General features: G+C 44.8%; 1 protein-coding gene across 1 annotated transcript in view; it reads left to right on the forward strand.

Annotated features, from left to right (window-relative positions):
* The first annotated feature begins 264 nt into the window (after nucleotides 1-264).
* LIMS1 (LIM zinc finger domain containing 1) overlaps nucleotides 265-18210 on the forward strand; it is a 71706-nt gene continuing 53760 nt past the window's right edge. The window contains exon 1 of the mRNA XM_077927633.1: nucleotides 265-520. Coding sequence (XP_077783759.1) covers nucleotides 489-520 — 32 coding nt within the window. The 5' untranslated portion in view covers nucleotides 265-488. The remainder of the gene's footprint in view (nucleotides 521-18210) is intronic.

The raw sequence follows: 18210 nt of genomic DNA on the forward strand, positions 1-18210 counted from the left end.
GGAGCACACGGCGACTTCCAGCTGTTGCCCGTTGGGCGGTGCGCTCGCTTTATATATATATATATATATTAAAAAGCACACTGCTAAAAAGGGGGGGGGGTCACGTTGCAAAAGAAACGGGGTTTTGGAACCGGAGCCCCTGGAGAGCCGGAAACCCTGGGAAGTGGGGCCGCCCGCGAGCCACCCCCGGCGCGCACCTCTCCCTCTCCTTCCCCGCGGGAGGAAGCGGCGGCGGAGGGGGCTGGAGCAAAGGGTGCTTGGGCCGGTGACGCGCCATTGCCGCCGCCGCCTGGCTCTCTGGCTCCCTCCCTTTCCCCCCGCGTGGCCTTCCTGTGCTGCCTTGCGGGGGCGGCCCCGCCTGCAGCTGCTGCTGCTGCGCGGAACTCGCCGCCGAGAAGGAGGCAAGGAGTGGAGAGGAGAGGAGACGCGGCGCGCTTTCTGCGGGGCTCGCTCGGGGACTCCCCTGCCTCCTCCTCGCCGCCGCCGCGATGTTGGGGGTGGCGGCCGGCGTGACGAACAGGTAAGCCGCTGCTGACAGCCAGCGAGCTCTTTCCCCATTCATTAACGCAAAAGGACTCGGCTGGGGGGCTCCGTGCGCCGCCCTGCCCAGTCTCCTTCCCGCTCTGCCTCCTCTCCCCGAACAACTTCCCCGCAGGCGGGCAAAAGGCGTCCCCGCAGGCAGGAAGCCGGGGATGAGCCCGCCGCGCCCTCCTGCAGCAGCGGCGGCGGCGTCGAGAGCGGGACTGTGCGCTCTCTCCAGAGGGCGCGCCGAGGTTGCGGTGGCGGCGGGCTGGCGGGCGCGATTTAAGGGACGGGAACTTGTCGGGGGGGGGGGGAGCCACGCGGGAAGAGATGCGGGGTGGGGTGGGGTGGGGTGGAGAAGAGGGGCTGCCTGGGGAAGAAGCCGCCTGGACTTCAGCGCATCTGGAAGGGAGCAGGGAAGAGAGTTCTGTTTTGTTTCTGAGCGCAAGGGATCATGGAGGAATGGCGGGATGTTGCAAACCGGGGCTGGCAGGACTCTTCCGCGCCGCAGTTGCAGGCGAGTCGAATGTGGGGGGGGGGCGCTTTTGCATTCGAAGAAGGAGCCTCCCGTCGGTCCCACGGGGTGGAGCGGGGACTTTCTAAAGTTGAAAAGCAATGAATAAGGAGTTCGGTTAAGGTAGCCTTCTCCTGGGCGAGGCGTTTCTGGGCTTGTTCTCCCCTCTTCCAATTCTGCACGGATTTCAAGGCGACATCATTGAAGGCAGCCTTATTGGCTCAGGATTTTATCTATGTTAAGTGCCGAATTAATACGTTTAATTTCATGTGAAGATCTAAGGATGTTAATGTGTAAGTTAAATTTTATAAGAACTGTGATTTGGAAAACCGTTAAAAGGACATGCATGGAAATTCAACCAAGGGGAAGCGAGGAAGTCACTTAACAATGTTAGCAAGTGTAATTTTCAATAAGGCTATGATTTATGTTTGTCATATGTGTTTGTTTGATTGTTTATAATGTTGTGAAAACCAATAAAAAAAATTGGGGGGGGGGAATCATTGAAGGCAGCCTTGCAAGCAACTCCCTTAAAACAAGGACTAGCTTGCAGAACTTTTTATCTGCTCACCTAAGCTGGGTGATGATGGTTGGCTTCTCAAGTGATTAGACTTGGAGCAAAGGAAGAAAGGAGGACATCTGACGTGAGGACATTCCATCACAGACCTTCAGATTAGGGTTGGTGAACAACTGCACACTCATAGCTTATCTTCATGATTTACACATTTACCATAAATGATACATATATTTTTCCAAAAGCATATTTGTGACATCGAAAGTAGAGGTCCCAACTGCTTACATGTACACCTAGCCTTGAAGGGTGCCTCAAATAGTGTGCACCTCCCTCATAGATAATCTACTTCCAATATTTTTATTTTATTTATTACATTTATATGTCACCCATCCTGCCAGATTTCATTGGCTGTTTATCTAGACAATAAAATACAAGTCACAAACAGCCAAAAAGACATAAAACTTTCCCTGCTTTCCGGTTAGCGTAGAGGCAGTTCCTTTTCAGGCAAGTGACTATTTACAAGCCTGTTTTTCTGCATGTTGCTGCTAATAAGTGGAGAGTTGCACAAAGGGCTTTCTTGTGGAACTGTGGCATCTATTCCTTGAAATATTCTGAAACAAGTGGGGTCTGTTGGAACTTGTGGGAGAGTTCATGGCTCGGTTGCTCTTTAAAATAAGGTCACCCTCACCCAGCAGACAGAGACTTCTGGCAATTGGTTCCCATTCCGCTGCTTCACATTTTGTGTAGCTCTCATGTTTGCAGTGGGCACTCTGTGAGAAACATTGGTGCTCCCTGCTGCAAATGCCCACTGTATGTTCTTAAAACATTTGTATGCCGTGGCCTAATCAGGTCTCCTAAGCACCTGGTACCCAGATTGTCTTGTCTTAATAGTTTTCCATCGTGAAAGTGTGTATGACCCGTCTCCCTTTCCTCACAAAGTTTACACTTGTGGAAGAAGCTGAAAGGATTGCATACTTTGTGCATTTCTGGATTCCAAAGTTCCCAGGATCCTAAGTAACAGCATGTCCTCTTCTGCAGATGTCATCTGGTCAGGATACTTTCCCATAACATCTGTTGCTGCAAATAATAATAATAACCACAGCTGCATGAGGAAACTCTAGACTGCATGGATAGGGTGTGAAAAGTAGCCTAAAGTTTTCAGTTCCCACTTTTGCCATTGCCCTACACACATGGTCCAGGATTAACACACTAACTGGGTTGTTGCTGGTACAGATTATTACAAATTGCATTCTGTCTTGGTTCTGGCCTTCAGGACATAATCCAAGATTCTAATTCTTGGATCCTACCAAATTCTAAACAGCTTTGGCCTCCTCTCCTAGGGGCCATAATCAGGGACACCAATAAGTCTTAAAAGATTGGGGAATCAGTCCATAAACACATAATTACGTAATATTTGCATGTGAAAATATGTACCTATAGATGCAGAGTTAAATGTCAAAGGAGGCAAGCCAATCAAGTTCCAATCCAAATCAGTACTGTTCAATTCTTAAATTAGTTTGCAACCTACCGCAGGTCAGCCCAAATCTTCCATTGAAACCCTCAGTTCATTTCCTAACAGATCTTACTCCAAATCAGTTGTCCTTCAGTTATCCCCATTCATTACTCTTCAGATATAGTTACCTTAAATTAACTTATACCTTCAAATTAATATCCTATCAGTAACCCCTATTCAACTTCCCTCAATTCCCTTTCACTCAAATACATTATGTTAACTATGTTGTCAGGTGATCCTTTTCTTGTTGCTTGCTGAGGTTGAAATCAAACTGTGGCAAAGGAATGCCCCTCAAAGCAGCAATGATCAGCTGATGCTTCCATCATATGAAGCCCCTTGAAAAGTGCTCTGCAAGACCCAGTGACCACCTGACACATTAACCCCTTGCTCTTGTAATGTTGTCTGGTTCACGTGCATAATAGGGAGTTCCACCGTGGAGGAGACAGGGGTGGGGAGTATGCAATTCCATAGTCTTCTCTTGATCTCTTAGCTGGTCAAAATATTGCCCTTGTTATTTTGGTAATAGCCTACTGAATGGGAGACGCTGACTCCAGGGGCAATAATCTCAGTTTTAGTAACCCCAGAAGCTTGCTGTGGAATCAAAACATTTACTGAAAGGAGAAAGACAGGATCTTCCCAAATATTGTCCTTGGGAAATATTGGTGGACTAACTTGGTTCATTTTCAGAGTGTGAATGACCACTGTATTTGGTAGAATCATAGAATCATAGAGTTGGAAGAGACCACAAGGGCCATCAAGTCCAACCCCCTGCCAAGCAGGAGGTATTGGCAAGACATTTCCATCCTGCCAGGTATTGACAAGACATTTCCATCCTAGTCAAATTGCTTACTCTGGACGTGCGAGCTTGTTTCATTGCTGGAAGGATCAGTTACTCCTGCTATTGCATAGCACATCTACCATAGCAATTTTTTTTGCTCTGAATGATCTGTTGGTGACTGATCCAACATCTTGGATGTGCCAGGATGAGTCAGCTAGATTGCTTTTTGGTCTTGTAACATAGGGAGCTGCCTCGGATTCACATAATTGTAGAGTTGGAGGGGACCATGAGGATCATCTAGCTGCCCAAACTCCTACAACACAAGAATCTTTTGCCCAACGTGGGGCTTGAACACACGACTCTAAGAGTCTCGTGATGTACGAACTGAACTATCCTAGCTATCTTAGTCACCTTATATGGAGTCACACCATTGGTCCATCTTGCGCAATGTTGTCAGTACTGACTGTCAGCTGCTCTCCAGGGTTTTGGGCATCAGGCTCTCCCAGACCCCTTACCTGGAGATGTTGAGCATTGAATCTGGGGGCCTTCTGCATGCAAGTGGATGCTTTATATTACTAATCTGTAGTCGTATCCCTGTAATTCCTGGTGGAATTGCATTTCTGCAAGTGTGAGTTCTATACCGGCGCTGTGTAAGCATTCCTATAAAGTGATAATAGTAAAGGTTAATGAACCAGAGCCTGGGACACAGTGATTCATTCATACTCTCCAGCAGCTTGGGCCAGCATTCTAAATTGCATCCTTCACTACTGGTAGAAGCTTGCTTTCTTGTGAGGAGAAAAATCTGGCGTACGGGTACTATGCACATGTTTTGAATGTGAATTGATTTGTTTAGAAATCGCTGTCCCTTGAACTGTCCAGTTGAGTCCAGACTTACTTCTGTTTCTCTCCTTTTAAAGTTAGATCGACTCATATGAGGGGGAGGGGGAGACTGTAGCACAAACCTATAGGAGTTCTGTGGCCCAATAAGCTAAACGCACTAACTTTGTGTGGCTCACCTGGTAAAGCAGGGGTGGGGAAACCGATTTCAGCCACAGGGCCACATTGCCCTTTGGGCAGCCTTACAGGGGCCACATGCCAGGTCCAGGGGCAAAAAGCGGGTGAATTGTATCTTTGTACAGGAGGCGAGTTTCTACACAAAGTCATGCCCCTCGGCACAGTGGGTCAGTACATCTTGCTGTTAACTGGAAGGTTGGTGGTTCAAGCCCAACCAGGGATGCCTGTGGGCAGGATTCCTGCATTGCAGGGGGTTGGACTAGATGACCCCTGAGGTACCTCCCAACCCTACAGTTCCTCTATGATTCTAAGTCATATTCTGTCTGTAGAATTTCAGAGGATGAGCTTCACTTGTGCAGACTGGTTGCGTGTGATGTGTTCAGAATCCTATGCAAAAATGTTCTTTGGTAAACACTCAGAACAGGCTATATCTCAAAGAAGGGAGATTGCGTGCTGCTTTGTCTAACATGCAGTTAACAGGAATTGCATATATGTTTGCCAGTTGCCAAGCTTTTCGCCTCAGTTCTTTGTCGGTTATTTGTTTCCCTTGAATTGAAAGTTGGGGGCAGCGTAGGATGCCTCAAAGTGTGCAGCCAGCTTCAATCCACCAGGGTCATGTTGGGACCGTGAGAATGAACGTAAAGGGGTGGGGAATTCCTTGTCACTGATGTTGGAACTAAACATTTATCCCCCACTCCCCTCCCCAATTGGAGAACAGTCCAGTCCTCATGAATACAGTGGTTGTGAATTCAGGCAATGTGAACTCAGTGGGTGGGAGTCCATTTACTGGAAAAAATAGAAGCTGTGGTTTTATTTTATTTTTGAAGAAAGGAACTAGGAATAATATCTCCTGTGGAATTACCTTCACAGAGCTGTAGCTCCTGGCCAATTCAGATGGCAAAACCTGAGAGTTGGCCATTCAGTGTTTGGATATGAGATTATATGGCCAATTTATGTGGTAATTTACCTGAGTGGGTGGCATCTGAAGCCGCTGTCACAACTTTGGCTACCCTGGCCCCGAAACAACATATAGACCTTTAAATATAGTATACAGTTCTCCTATCCAAATCAGTGCATATAGGGTGAAGGCAAGAAGATAACATTTCAAAATAATGAGTTCTATAGAATCTTCATGAATAACACATATATTGCGATTTTCCTGTTATAGTTTCAACACTCATGTGTTGTCGTCCCCTGCCCCTCAATGGATCTTGTCTGTTTTTATGAATTACAGTCATACCTTGGATCCCGAACACCGCAAACCTGGAAGTGAGTGTTCCAGTTTGCGAACGTTCTTTGGAAGCCGAATGTCCGACGCGGCTTCTGATTGGCTTCAGGAGCTTCCTGCAGCCAATCGGAAGCCGCGCCTTGGTTTCCAACCGTTTTGGAAGTCGAACAGACTTCCGGAACAGATTCCGTTCGACTTCTGAGGTACCACTGTACTTTGATTAGACTCTAAACTTACAGGTTTTTGATCTGTTATCATTGAGATATTTATATATGAACAGCCGTTTTCTGGTGATCGCAATTCTCAAAAGTACCTTTGGCAGGGAAGATACAGTGGTACCTCGGGTTAAGTACTTAATTCGTTCTGGAGGTCCGTTCTTAACCTGAAACTGTTCTTAACCTGAAGCACCACTGTAGCTAATGGGGCCTCCTGCTGCCGCCGCGCTGCTGGAGCACAATTTCTGTTCTCATCCTGAAGCAAAGTTTTTAACCCGAGGTACTATTTCTGGGTTAGCCTGAGTCTGTAACCTGAAGCGTATGTAACCTGAGGCATATGTAACCCGAGGTACCACTGTACCAGATAGTATTTGTCTAGTACCTTTCCTAGGCATGGAGAACCTTAGCACTGATTCAGATGTTGATTGTTGACGAAGTAAGAATCCCCATGGCAGTGAACCAAGTCAGTTGATAATGTTTGTGGGATAGCATATTTGAATGCATCTTCCTGAATGGGTGAGGTTAGCACATCAAAGGAGAAAGCTGTACCGAAAGCTTTTCTGTCTTGGTGGTCTAAGTTCGTGCACACAAAGAGATTTTAATGTGCAGTGCCATCACACTTGCAATCCTAACATGCCTGTTGGAGATGGTGATATCCGATGCCCATGTTTCATTGCTCGCTCTCTGGAACCGGCTGTTGCTTAAAACCTTCCCTGCAAAAAACCATTGCATTTTTCTTAAATGCAGTGTTACTACATTGCCTAATTGGAAGGATGAAATATGGAGTCTCAGTCAGAAAATCTAACCCTGAGACGTCCCAAAATCGAAAAATCTAGAAATGTAAGTCAAACACAAAGGCTAGCTCATCATTGCTAAGTTGTGGTATGCGACACTGGAGAATAGGTAAATAATGGATTTGAGGTTAGACGTCGCCAAAAGGAAGCCAGTAATAAAACAGTCTAATTGGTAACACATGGCACCCACATACTTGAGAGTTTTCCAGTTCTGATGCACAGCTATATTGGACCTATAGTAGATAATTGAGACTCCATTTTCCTCAGTATGAAAGATCTCTAAGCATTTCGTATGGATCTATTGTGTAGTAAATATATGAAGAATTGCTGTGCCTCTGCCAATATAGCTATTGCGTTGGAAAGACACCAGAGTAAGAGAAACTTCCAGAGCAGCTGAGAAGGATATTCTTGCATGTTAGAAGAGCAAATATTAACACTGAAGTCTTGTTGATAGTTAGCTGCAGCCACTATTGTTTTAAATGATGAAATTGAAGTTCTTTATTTGGGGTTTGAAAAATGATTTGTGAGTAGTGAAGCATTAGCTGAGATTGGATCTCTGCAACCTGGCATTTGCAGAGGAATTCGTTTCAAAACAGCACTTTTCATTCTTTATGTGCTTGTGCTTCGTTTCTTGATTACCTCATGCTTGTCTGGTTTACACCATTTATGGTGACTATTGGAAAGCAGTTGCAAGACTTGTTTGCAGCCTACTGATGGGAGGGTGTGTGGGTGTGTTGCGCACAGCTGGTGGGCAGAGATTGTATGCACTCATCCCTTGTTAGTCTTGCTTTTTCTTTCTTTGCTGCGTCCCTGACTGATGAATCTCTGGATTGTAAACTCCTTGGGGCAGGGATCTATCTCCCTTCATGTAAGTTGAAAATAGCATTGCCAATGGCCAAATGAATGGGATGTTCCCATACTGCGTTCCCAGCTTGTTGGAAGTCAGTTTGAGGAAAGGGGAGAGAAATAGATTTGGCCTTTACGTCTGTAAGACCAGGCTTGCCACTTGCTTGTCCCCTTGAACAACAGTTTAGCTATACAGTGGTACCTCAGGTTAAGTACTTAATTCGTTCCGGAGGTCCGTTCTTAACCTGAAACTGTTCTTAACCTAAAGCACCACTTAAGGTAATGGGGCCTCCTGCTGCCGCCACGCCACCGCTGAGCGATTTCTGTCCTCATCCTGAAGCAAAGTTCTTAACCCGAGGTACTATTTCTGGGTTAGCGGAGTCTGTAACCTGAAGCGTACATAACCCGAGGTACCACTGTACGCAGGAATACAATGTTACTCCATTTTAATTGAATTGTATTTGCACGAGGGTGTTGGGGAGATCAATATATTGTTGTTACCACTCAGAAGATGGATAAACATTGTGGCTGAGAGCTTCCCCTTTGTGTTTGTGGTGCTCTTGGGAACACTTTTGCCGTTTACGCAGACACATTACCATACACTTAAAGCTAAGCTGAGAGCCGGGAAGAACAGTACTTTGTTCAAGGCTCAAGCTGCATGGTGATGTTTTTCTAAGATGCTTTAAAAATTTTTATTTCTGTTAGGCTTACCCGCCCGCCCCATGAGCTCTAAAGTTTGTAGAGTATATTGTCAAAAGAGTGCTGAGTACTGTGCTGAGAAAATGTTGCTGAGAAACCTCCTTGTTTAACTCATGTTAAACAGTTTGTGATTTTAGTGCCAATCTGTGGAGTTGGAACAATTCACTCCAGCATATTTGCCTCCTGTATTCAAGATTTAACTGTGTACAGTACTCGGATGCACTTAATCTGTGTTCAGGATCGTATCCATGATCCTTTTTACCAGTTTGTTAAGTGAGAAACCTGGTTAGTTTTAACCAGACCACAGCTAATGTAAGAACTGATGTGCTGCTTAACTGTAGCTAAGGCAGGAACAGTGAATTCACTCCGGGAAGGGGACAGACTGGGGGGATGACACAGTCAAATCCAGTGGCTTACTTCCGGTTTCTTATTCAGAATTACGAGATTAGCCACTGTGTTCCTGTGCTGGCCATTACAGTAGTGGATCAATAGGTTGTGGGGTTTTTTTGGTGCTATAGCCTTTTTAAAAAATGCAAATTGTTCTTAAGATATATTGAAAAGATAGGTAGTCATAAAGAACTTCCTTTTGAAAATTTAACTGGGTGTTCATGAGTCGCTGTGCAAAACTTGTTCCTTTCTAGTCCGCTGCGATTCCTCCTATCGCCCAAACACGCAGCAACAAAACAGGAACTTCTTAGCTGCAGGCCTTGCTCATTTTCAGCTCTTAAACCTCATGCAAATAGTTGATGTGGCAGCATCTCAGCATGGCGTGGCTTGTGACTAATGGGGGCGAGGTGATGGCGGACCTCTTGCAGACTTCCTTTTGGAAGTAGATATGTCCTTTGCTAGGGTGGTGCTAGTTGCTATGGGTCTTCAGTGTTTTTATGTTTTAAAAGGGGAAATACAAGAAACATTCTCTGCCCTAGAACCCATTAGTGCAGGAATGAGTTATGCTTACTTAGTGATAAGAGATACCTTCTGCACTCACAGAGGCAATATCTTTTTGTTATTGCTTAACCTGTTTCATAGCTGAAGTGGTAGCCCTGTGTCAAGACTATACCGCTTCAGCCTGCTTGAATGCTTCTCCATGCAACAAGAATTGCACACAGTAAAAGCTAAGCTAGAGCTCTTCTTCCTGACACCTAGTTTTCTCTGGAAGATTTTCCTTTTTTGAATGTGCGCTCAGTCAATGTGAACTCTTGCCTGAAGTGGTATGGCCCAGATACATCTTCACCTTGATGAAAACCAAGCTGGAGAGAGGTTTGGGGAATATGCCTAGGCTTAAGAACTACAGAGTTTGCAGCACAAGAAGCTGGAAACTGTATGTTTTGATCTCCTGATCTCCAAAATGGTTTGGTATCAGTTGCTGCTTAACTCTACTTTTATCAGAGACATTCTCTCTGTCTTCTGACTCTGCGAGGAAAGCTGTTTCATATTTAAATATAAGGATTCTAAGAACATGTTGTCTTTCTCCACCCTCTTCATTCAAGAATTCCTTCCATTGCTACTGTCCAGGGGCTGTTGCAAATACAATGCCAAAAAGAAGGGAGCAACAAAATAGGACCACTCCTTCCTTTTTCTGTTGGTTGTTCTTAAAGTATTCCTCTTCAGCAAATTCCAGAGTGGGTGTTCCCTTCAGGAATGGGGTTTTTCTCTTCCAGTAATAGAAGTGATTTTTATACAGTGCCAACAGCCCTGGCTGCCTTCTGAAACACACTGCTGTCCTGAAACTGATCATGGGCAACGCTAGTAGGAGCAAACAGACTCATGGCTGACTGGCTTTAATTTCCAAATTCCAGACTATGTGATAATGATAGAAACAGGTTTTGTTTGCTGCTGCTATTCGGCGTCAGGTGTGGGTGTCGGGTGCTTCTCTTTTAAAACAAATAAATCACATGAAGCCATCTGGCATTGTAGTTTTTGCACAAGGCTCCCCAGAATGAATTGCTGTGAAAATTCTAATTCTTGGCCTTTTGTGACAGCATCATTCCACAGAAAGTGGACCTCTCAGGAGCTTTCGGGATGAAGCTCAGAGTTGCTAGCAAGCTTAGCCTCATTGCATGCACACCCTGCAAGCAGACAAGATACCCTCCTGCATCTGAGAGCCTAACACTCATGTTCTCATCTTGCATTGTTGCAGGACAGGGGGGTTTCCATTTGGATGAACCTAAGTTTTCATTTCATCCATTTATCTTGGGCCTGCACAATGTACCAGCCTGCCAGCAAAATATGGCAGCCCACCAGGGTCTTTCCTGTTTATACTGTCTGCCTAGGGGTGCTAAAAGCAGCTGGTATAATATCATAATACTCTGGTGGTAGTTTGCATTTGGCTTGGCAGGTTGCAAGTCTGCAGGCCTGATTTATCTGCCTGCAGCTCATCTTAAGGATTATGTCTTTGGAAGACATGTTGCAATTCTTCCAGATGTCCTTTTCTGGAATAGACCTTCTCCACTGCCCAGAGGTGCCACGTCTCTTTGAAAACAAGTCATATTTTGATTTTGACAAAAGAATGTTAGTTTGCATGACGAAGCTGGGAAAGGTAGTTTTGGCTTAAGTATCCCTTCAGGGATGCAGGTGGCGCTGTGGGTTAAACCACAGAGCCTAGGACTTGCTGACCAGAAGGTCAGTGGTTCGAATCCCCGCGATGAGTGAGCTCCTGTTGCTCGGTCCCTGCTTCTGCCAACCTAGCAGTTTGAAAGGACGTCAAAGTGCAAGTAGATAAATAGGTAGCACTCTGGCGGGAAGGTAAACGGCCTTTCTGTATGCTGTTCTGGTTTGCCAGAAGTGGCTTAGTCATGCTGGCTACATGACCCAGAAGCTGGACGCCAGCTCCCTCGGCCAATAAAGCGAGATGAGCACCGCAACCCCAGAGTCAGCCACGACTGCTCCCTTTACCTTAACCTTTATCCCTTCATCACTCCCCTTTTTTAGAAACAGATGCTGACAGCTCCTTCTCTTCATCTCCCAACCAGGAAAGTTGCTATGCAGAGCGTCAGACTACTTTACTGCTTTTAGGCGAATGTGCACTGTCAGTTAGATAGAATTTGAAAGAAATCCAAGCTACCAAATTGCTGCTTGGGTTACTGCCATTTTTTTAAATCTCTACCTGCCTATCTTGGAAGTACAAAGACACACTGACCGCAAAAGAGGTGGTATCTTCTTAGGAGGTTAACCACTGTAAAACATTTCTTGCATTTTTGTAGCAGCTGCTGAAGATGTCTCCTGCATCTATGCCCATTTCAAATCTGTTTATTAATTCCCTTCCTTTTCAAGCTTTATCCTGTTCTCTTTCTTTTGATCGGTTGCTTTGTTGTTCATATTTTTGCTACTTGGTTGTAGTGCAGGCCTCAGCTTTGGAAAGCTTTCGTGATTTCTCTTGCTGGAGCTCACGGCTGAAGAGTGCAGAAGGAATTGGTCCTCTGCATTGATGTTTGCAGTGTTGTGTAATGCAGCATTATAAAGGATATTTTTTCCAAAACCATATTTTAATGGAGACACAGTAGGTAGGAACTTCAGTGGATTTAGGGTTTTCTTGAAAAGTTGATTAAGGTTACAGAACGATCTAGTGGATGCTGCAAAGACACCATGAGAGACCTTGCCTTTTGTACATGGTATTTTCATATATTAAATATTTAAAATCTAAAACTGTACGACTTGTATAACGGGGGGGTGGGGGGTGGAGAAGTGGCCTAGGAGGAAATGTGGCCTCCAAAGCTAATTCCCTACCCAAACTTCTTTTAAATTGTGACTGATCTTGAGCTGGGGGATTGGGCCAGTGTTTCCCAGGCTTGGGTTTCCAGCTGTTTTCAGACTACAATTCCCATCACCCCTGACCACTGGTCTTGCTAGCTAGGGATGATGGGGGTTGTAGTCCAAAAACAGCTGGAGACCCAAGTTAGGGAAACACTGCTCTAGACCCAGTTTCGATTCTCAAGGACCCAAGGTTGAAGGGAAACAAGGGGCAAATGTTTGCTTTTATTTAGCCTCCCAGCCCTAGTAAACGCCCCCATATATCCTGCAACCTGCCCTCCTTGCAGTTTGAAGCTCTACACCTAACACACCCATTTTACGATCAGAAGAAGTGATGTACTACCAGATGTCATTGCAGGTAATGTAATCATATTGCATCTTTAAAAAAATTAAAATCGTTGTGCATGTGCTTTCATAGGAGCAATGCTGCTTCCTTTCCACTGACACGATAACACTCTACTGCTATAACACGGTTCTGTCCACCAGCTAGTTAACAAATAACAGCGCTAGGTTGTATGTAGGCATTTCAACAGTGTGTATGAGACTCTAGTGACATACCATTGACCTTATAGCTCCTAGGCACCCTGTGTGATGCTGGGGCAAGTCATTTCTTCCAACTTAGATTTCCTCTCTTGGGTACTTATGCAACTCCAGCTCAATTCAATACTTCTTGCATAAGATTTCGTATTTCTGAAATCACTGCGTTTCTCATCATTTGGGTTTCTTCTCTGTACATTATAAACACAATTAATTCCAAACCCTGAAATAGTCTAGCATGTAGTCTTGATTAATTAATTTTCTCTGTATAAAACTGTATATCCTGTCCTTTATGTTGCCTGCATACCGCTCAGTGCTAACAACCATTGAAATCAGCTATAACATGCAGTACAGTGTGATACAGGAGTGTGGAACAGATTGAAATTATTGGATGAAAACCTATAAATCTATTTAAAAAAGCACCTGCCCAAACAGGAAGGGTCTTGCCATTCTGCAACACACGATAAAAGAGGAAGCCAACTTGACTTCCCAGGTTAGAGTCCCACAATTTACATGCAGCTACAGGTGCAACTTTTCTCTGTTCCCTGGCAACTGAGCCTCCACCGTCAATGAGAAACAGAGAGTCTTCTCCAGATATGGACAGGTGGTGGTCCCTAAACTATCCTGAACCTAAGGCTTTTAGGCCTTGAAAAGGTCTTCATCAACACCTTCAGTGATGCCCAGAAGCAAGTTGGTACCAAGTGTAACCCTTGCAGGACAGGTGTGATATGATTTCATAAGGAAGTGCCCATCAGTCTTGCTCCTGCATTCTGGATTACAGTGGTACTCTGAGTTAAGAACTTAATTCGATCTGGAGGTCCATTCTTAACCTGAAACTGTTCTTAACCTGAGGTACCACTTTAGCTAATGGGGCCTCCCGCTGCTGCTGTGCTGCCGCTGCACAATTTCTGTTCTCATCCTGAAGCAAAGTGTTTAACCTGAGGTACTATTTCTGGGTTAGCAGAGTCTGTAACCTGAAGCGTCTGTAACCTGAAACATCTGTAACCCAAGGTACTACTGTATTTGTGCTTTCTGAAGTCTCTTCAAAGGTGCTGTGTTACTCTGGGGATTTCACAGTGGCTTAAATGATGCTCCCAAGCACTCTCCCAGCCGGACTGACATCAGCTTAGCTATAACAGCATTGTGTGCACTTGGAGCCATTTAGGATTTTTCATCATGGGCATCTCAATAGCTCAGAAGCAGGATTGCAAGTTGTAACAAATGGAGAGTGTCAGGATCTGCACAGAGAACGCTCTCTTTAAAAGCCTTTGCCGCACCTTCTTTGTGCTTAGGGAGTTTTTCTGCCAAGCTGGCATGTTGCTGGCATGGCTGTTCTGCTGTTATGATACCATACTGCTACTTGGGTGGGAACTTCAGTGAAATTGCATGTTTGGCTCAAGAAAACCACCAGCCTGTCATTGCCTTCCTACACGCCTGGAGTCCCAAAAACACTCTTATGCATTTTGTGGATTGGAGTAAATGTGGTTGTATTTTCTGCTTGGATTTATGATCGCATAAAGAGTCAGAAGTGTGCAAATAAAACCTTTCTCCCATGCTTTTATTTTTTGGTCGTATTGGTAGTTAAATGAGCTATGTTCACAGAGAGAGAAATGCTTTGCGGATTATCTTTCCTGTAGTAATTAACTTTCCTTTCCTTTTTGCAATTAGCTTTCAGTGCACAGGAAATGGCTTCCCATAAAGGGATAAAAAGGGGAAAAAAACTGATGTGGAAATGCATTTGTTAGGAATATTAGAATAAATGGGTGTGATTAAGGATGAAATATGTTATAGCCCAAAGGAACGGCATGACTAAGAGAGCATTTACTCATATTAAAGAACTAAATCTATTTTGTTTTGACATTGTAAAGTGAGAAAGGTTTGGGTAGCAGCAGTATAATAGAAGCAAGTTTTCAAGAATAATTGAGTCATACCATGAAGTTATAGTTGCTCATTCCAAATCTGTTATGGGCAGACGGCTTTGGATTCGTCTCTTTTCCATAGAAAATAACCCTTTACCAGCATGGTGGCGTTTTAAAAAGGAGATTACTAAGGTTTACAGCCCGCAAAAGAACTCTTCATTTCTAAGTTAAAACCAATTGATTGATTGATTGATTGATTGATTGATTGATTAAATCTCACATAACACTTTTGTCCTACAAAATAGTTCTGCACAAATGGTTATTTGGGAGAGAATTTCTGGCTTTATAGGGATGCGGGCGGCGCTGTGGGTTAAACCACTGAGCCTCTTGGGCTTGCCGATCAGAAGGTCAGCAGTTTGAATCCCCGTGACGGGGTGAACTCCCGTTGCTCGGTCCCAGCTCCTGCCAACCTAGCAGTTCGAAAGCACGTCAAAGTGCACGTAGATAAATAGGTACCACTCTGGCGGTGTTTCTGTGCACTGCTCTGGTTCGCCAGAAAGTGGATTAGTCATGCTGGCCACATGACCCAGAAGCTGTCTGCGGACAAACACCGGCTCCCTCGGCCTATAGAGTAAGATGAGCGCCGCAACCCCAGAGTCGTCCACGACTGGATCTAACAGTCAGGGGTCCCTTTACCTTTTCCTTTTCTAACTTTATAGATGTATAAGGCAAGGAAAGTGTTCCTTGTTTCCTTTTTTTGGTGGTATATTGTATGAAGCCACTTCTTCTGTAAATACTAGGCAGGTAAACAAAGTGAAGACTGACTCTTGATAACAAAATATTGTTATGCACAGGATGCAATCAGGGTAACTTTGTCAGAGCTACAGGTATAACTTTGCACAGAGAAAAGGCTGACTCCTGGGCAACATCATTTGACACCTCAATGTCTGCCATATACCTTACCTGACGGCAGTGGTGGACAGCTGAGAAGCTGCCAAATCCTGAGACTGGACCTTCAGAGACCGCATCTCTTGAGTTCTAGGCTCTCGCAAATCCTTTTAACTGCAATATCCCCATAGGAAACGGGGCAGTCCTAAAATCACAGAATTGCAAAGTTGGAAGGGATCCTGAGGATTCTAGTCCAATTTCCTGCAATGTAGGAATCTCACCTAAAGCATCCATGACAGATGATCACCCAGCCTCCGCTTAAAAACCATCTTCCAAGGGAGGCCATTCCACTGCTGAACAGCTCTTGCCACCAGAAAGTCCTTGCTGATGTTTAGAAGGAGGCTGGGCGTCCAACTGAGTGCAGTGTGGCTTCAGCGGCCGGCTCCTCCTGAGTGCAAGAGAGGAGGAGCCACCAGACATGCTGGGCCCTATGCTCAGCCTCTTCCTGATGACACACATGTGCTGCATGCATGACATCCCATGCATTTGACAGCTGTGTGATGTCACGTGTGTGCCACACATGTCAAACCGCACTAACTGCCAGAAAGTTCTCCCCGTTTGTGGAATGCTCTCCCCAGGGAGCTTTGCCCGGTGCCTTCATTATATATATTTTAGGCGCCAGGCGAAAATGTTCATCTTCCACCAGGCCTTGGGCTGATTCATATCCTACAGCTTTTTAAATGTGTCTGTGAGTGAGGTGGGGTGGGGTGTTATTGTTTTGTTGTTTTGGTTTAATGATTTGCTTGTGTTTTATTCTGCGAACCACCCTGTGAGGAAGGGAAGAATATAAAATAAATAAATGCTCAGAATCTCCTTTCTTCTTCTAAATTTGTGAGAATGGAGAGCATCCCGTGCTATATCTCAGCTGTAAGGTCTCTCCCCTACCCTGACAGAGGCTGTGAGAGGCTTTGATCGCCCAGATATTAGCCAGAGCTGCAGTGAAGCAGCTTCAGGAGAAGTAGTCGGGAGATAAAGAAATGGGGAAAGTGTAGACTGCCAAGCTAGTGGGAAGAGTGTTGGACTCGGAGGCTGTGTGTCTGGGCTCTGGGAGTCCAGCCAGGAAGCCTTTGGGCACAAGGAAGGAAAGCCTCTAGTGAACCAACTAATCTGCTCTTGGCATGACAGTAAGGAAAAGGGGCAAAGGGGATTATTATTGTCTTCCATGAGGTGAAGCTTTTTAAGGTTTAATGTTTTTATAAATGCTGGAAGCTGCCCAGAGTGGCTGGGGCAACCCAGCCGGATAGGCAGGGTACAGATAATAAATTATTGTTGTTGCTGCTGCTGCTGTTATTATATAATCTTGGATGGGGAAGAATTAGGACTAGGAGAGAGGGAGCACTTTGCCAATGCTGCAAACCCATCTGTGGGGGACAAAGTATTCCAGTGAAGTTAACCCCTCCCCTGCTGTTGCCCTGACAAAAATCACCCTCCTGCAGCTGCTGTTGGCCCTGGGAGGGAAACCCCCATTTGTGCCAGTGGACACTTCCATTAGTAGGGAGATTGGGATCTGTAGTTTTGGTCATGTCTGTGGTGGAGGAGGAAGGGGTTAACTTGTTGTATTGGGTCCCTTCATTCCCCTTTAACTGGGTAAATAAATGCCCTCATTTCTCTCATTAGGAAAAGTAGGGATTCTGCAGAGTGTTGTTCTAATGAGAGGCTTCCTTTTTATTTAGAAAGAGAGAAACTGCACAAAATTGAGAGGGGGGAGGTGAGTGGTGGGTCTCTTCTTTCCAAAAACGCCACCACTAGAGAACAGAAAAGGAAACACTGATTTTGTACTCCACAAATGAATTGTTTCTTATTATGAAATCTTAAAAGTGGCAAAATGGGCATGACAGAGATGGGGAGAAGGAGCTTAACATCAAATTATATAAACCACACACTATATAAAGCTCCCACTTTTTGTAGCTTAAATAAAACAGTAATGTACTTGCTAGAAAATTCAGTTCATTTTAAACTTCCTATTGAATGCTGAAAAGAAGTGATGCTGTCTGTGGTGGGATATATAGTCATCCTAGACTGGCAACACTTCTCCTTTCTGCTATAATTCTGTCAGTGACTTCAATGGTTTTCTTTAAAAAATTGCTTCTGGAAAGATGATGGTGACGTAATTTAATTTTGTTTTGTTATATGGCTGTCTAGACTTCCAGTTGAGTATGTGTCTGTTGAGCAAACGTGCTTTGCCTTAAGGCATGCACGTATTATTGTTCTTAAAATAGGTCGATCAGCTGGGGAAAAATATGACAAGCTACATCTGCTGAAATCCCCTTTCTCCCCATGTTGAAGCCCTGCCCTCTTGTGTAATTTGGCCACAGTACCTTAAAGAACTGCAAGACGAAAATAAAAAAGGGACCCAGATTTGAGAATCAGATTATTAGATAGCATGATCTTAAGCATGTAAATTCAGAAGTAAGCCCCATTCAGTGAGATTTACACTCTAGCATAGGCTTCCTCAACCTTGGCCCTCCAGATGTTTTTGGTC

Source organism: Podarcis muralis, chromosome 4 (assembly GCF_964188315.1).
Source record: "Podarcis muralis chromosome 4, rPodMur119.hap1.1, whole genome shotgun sequence".
In the NCBI taxonomy this organism is placed as follows: Eukaryota; Metazoa; Chordata; class Lepidosauria; order Squamata; family Lacertidae; genus Podarcis; species Podarcis muralis.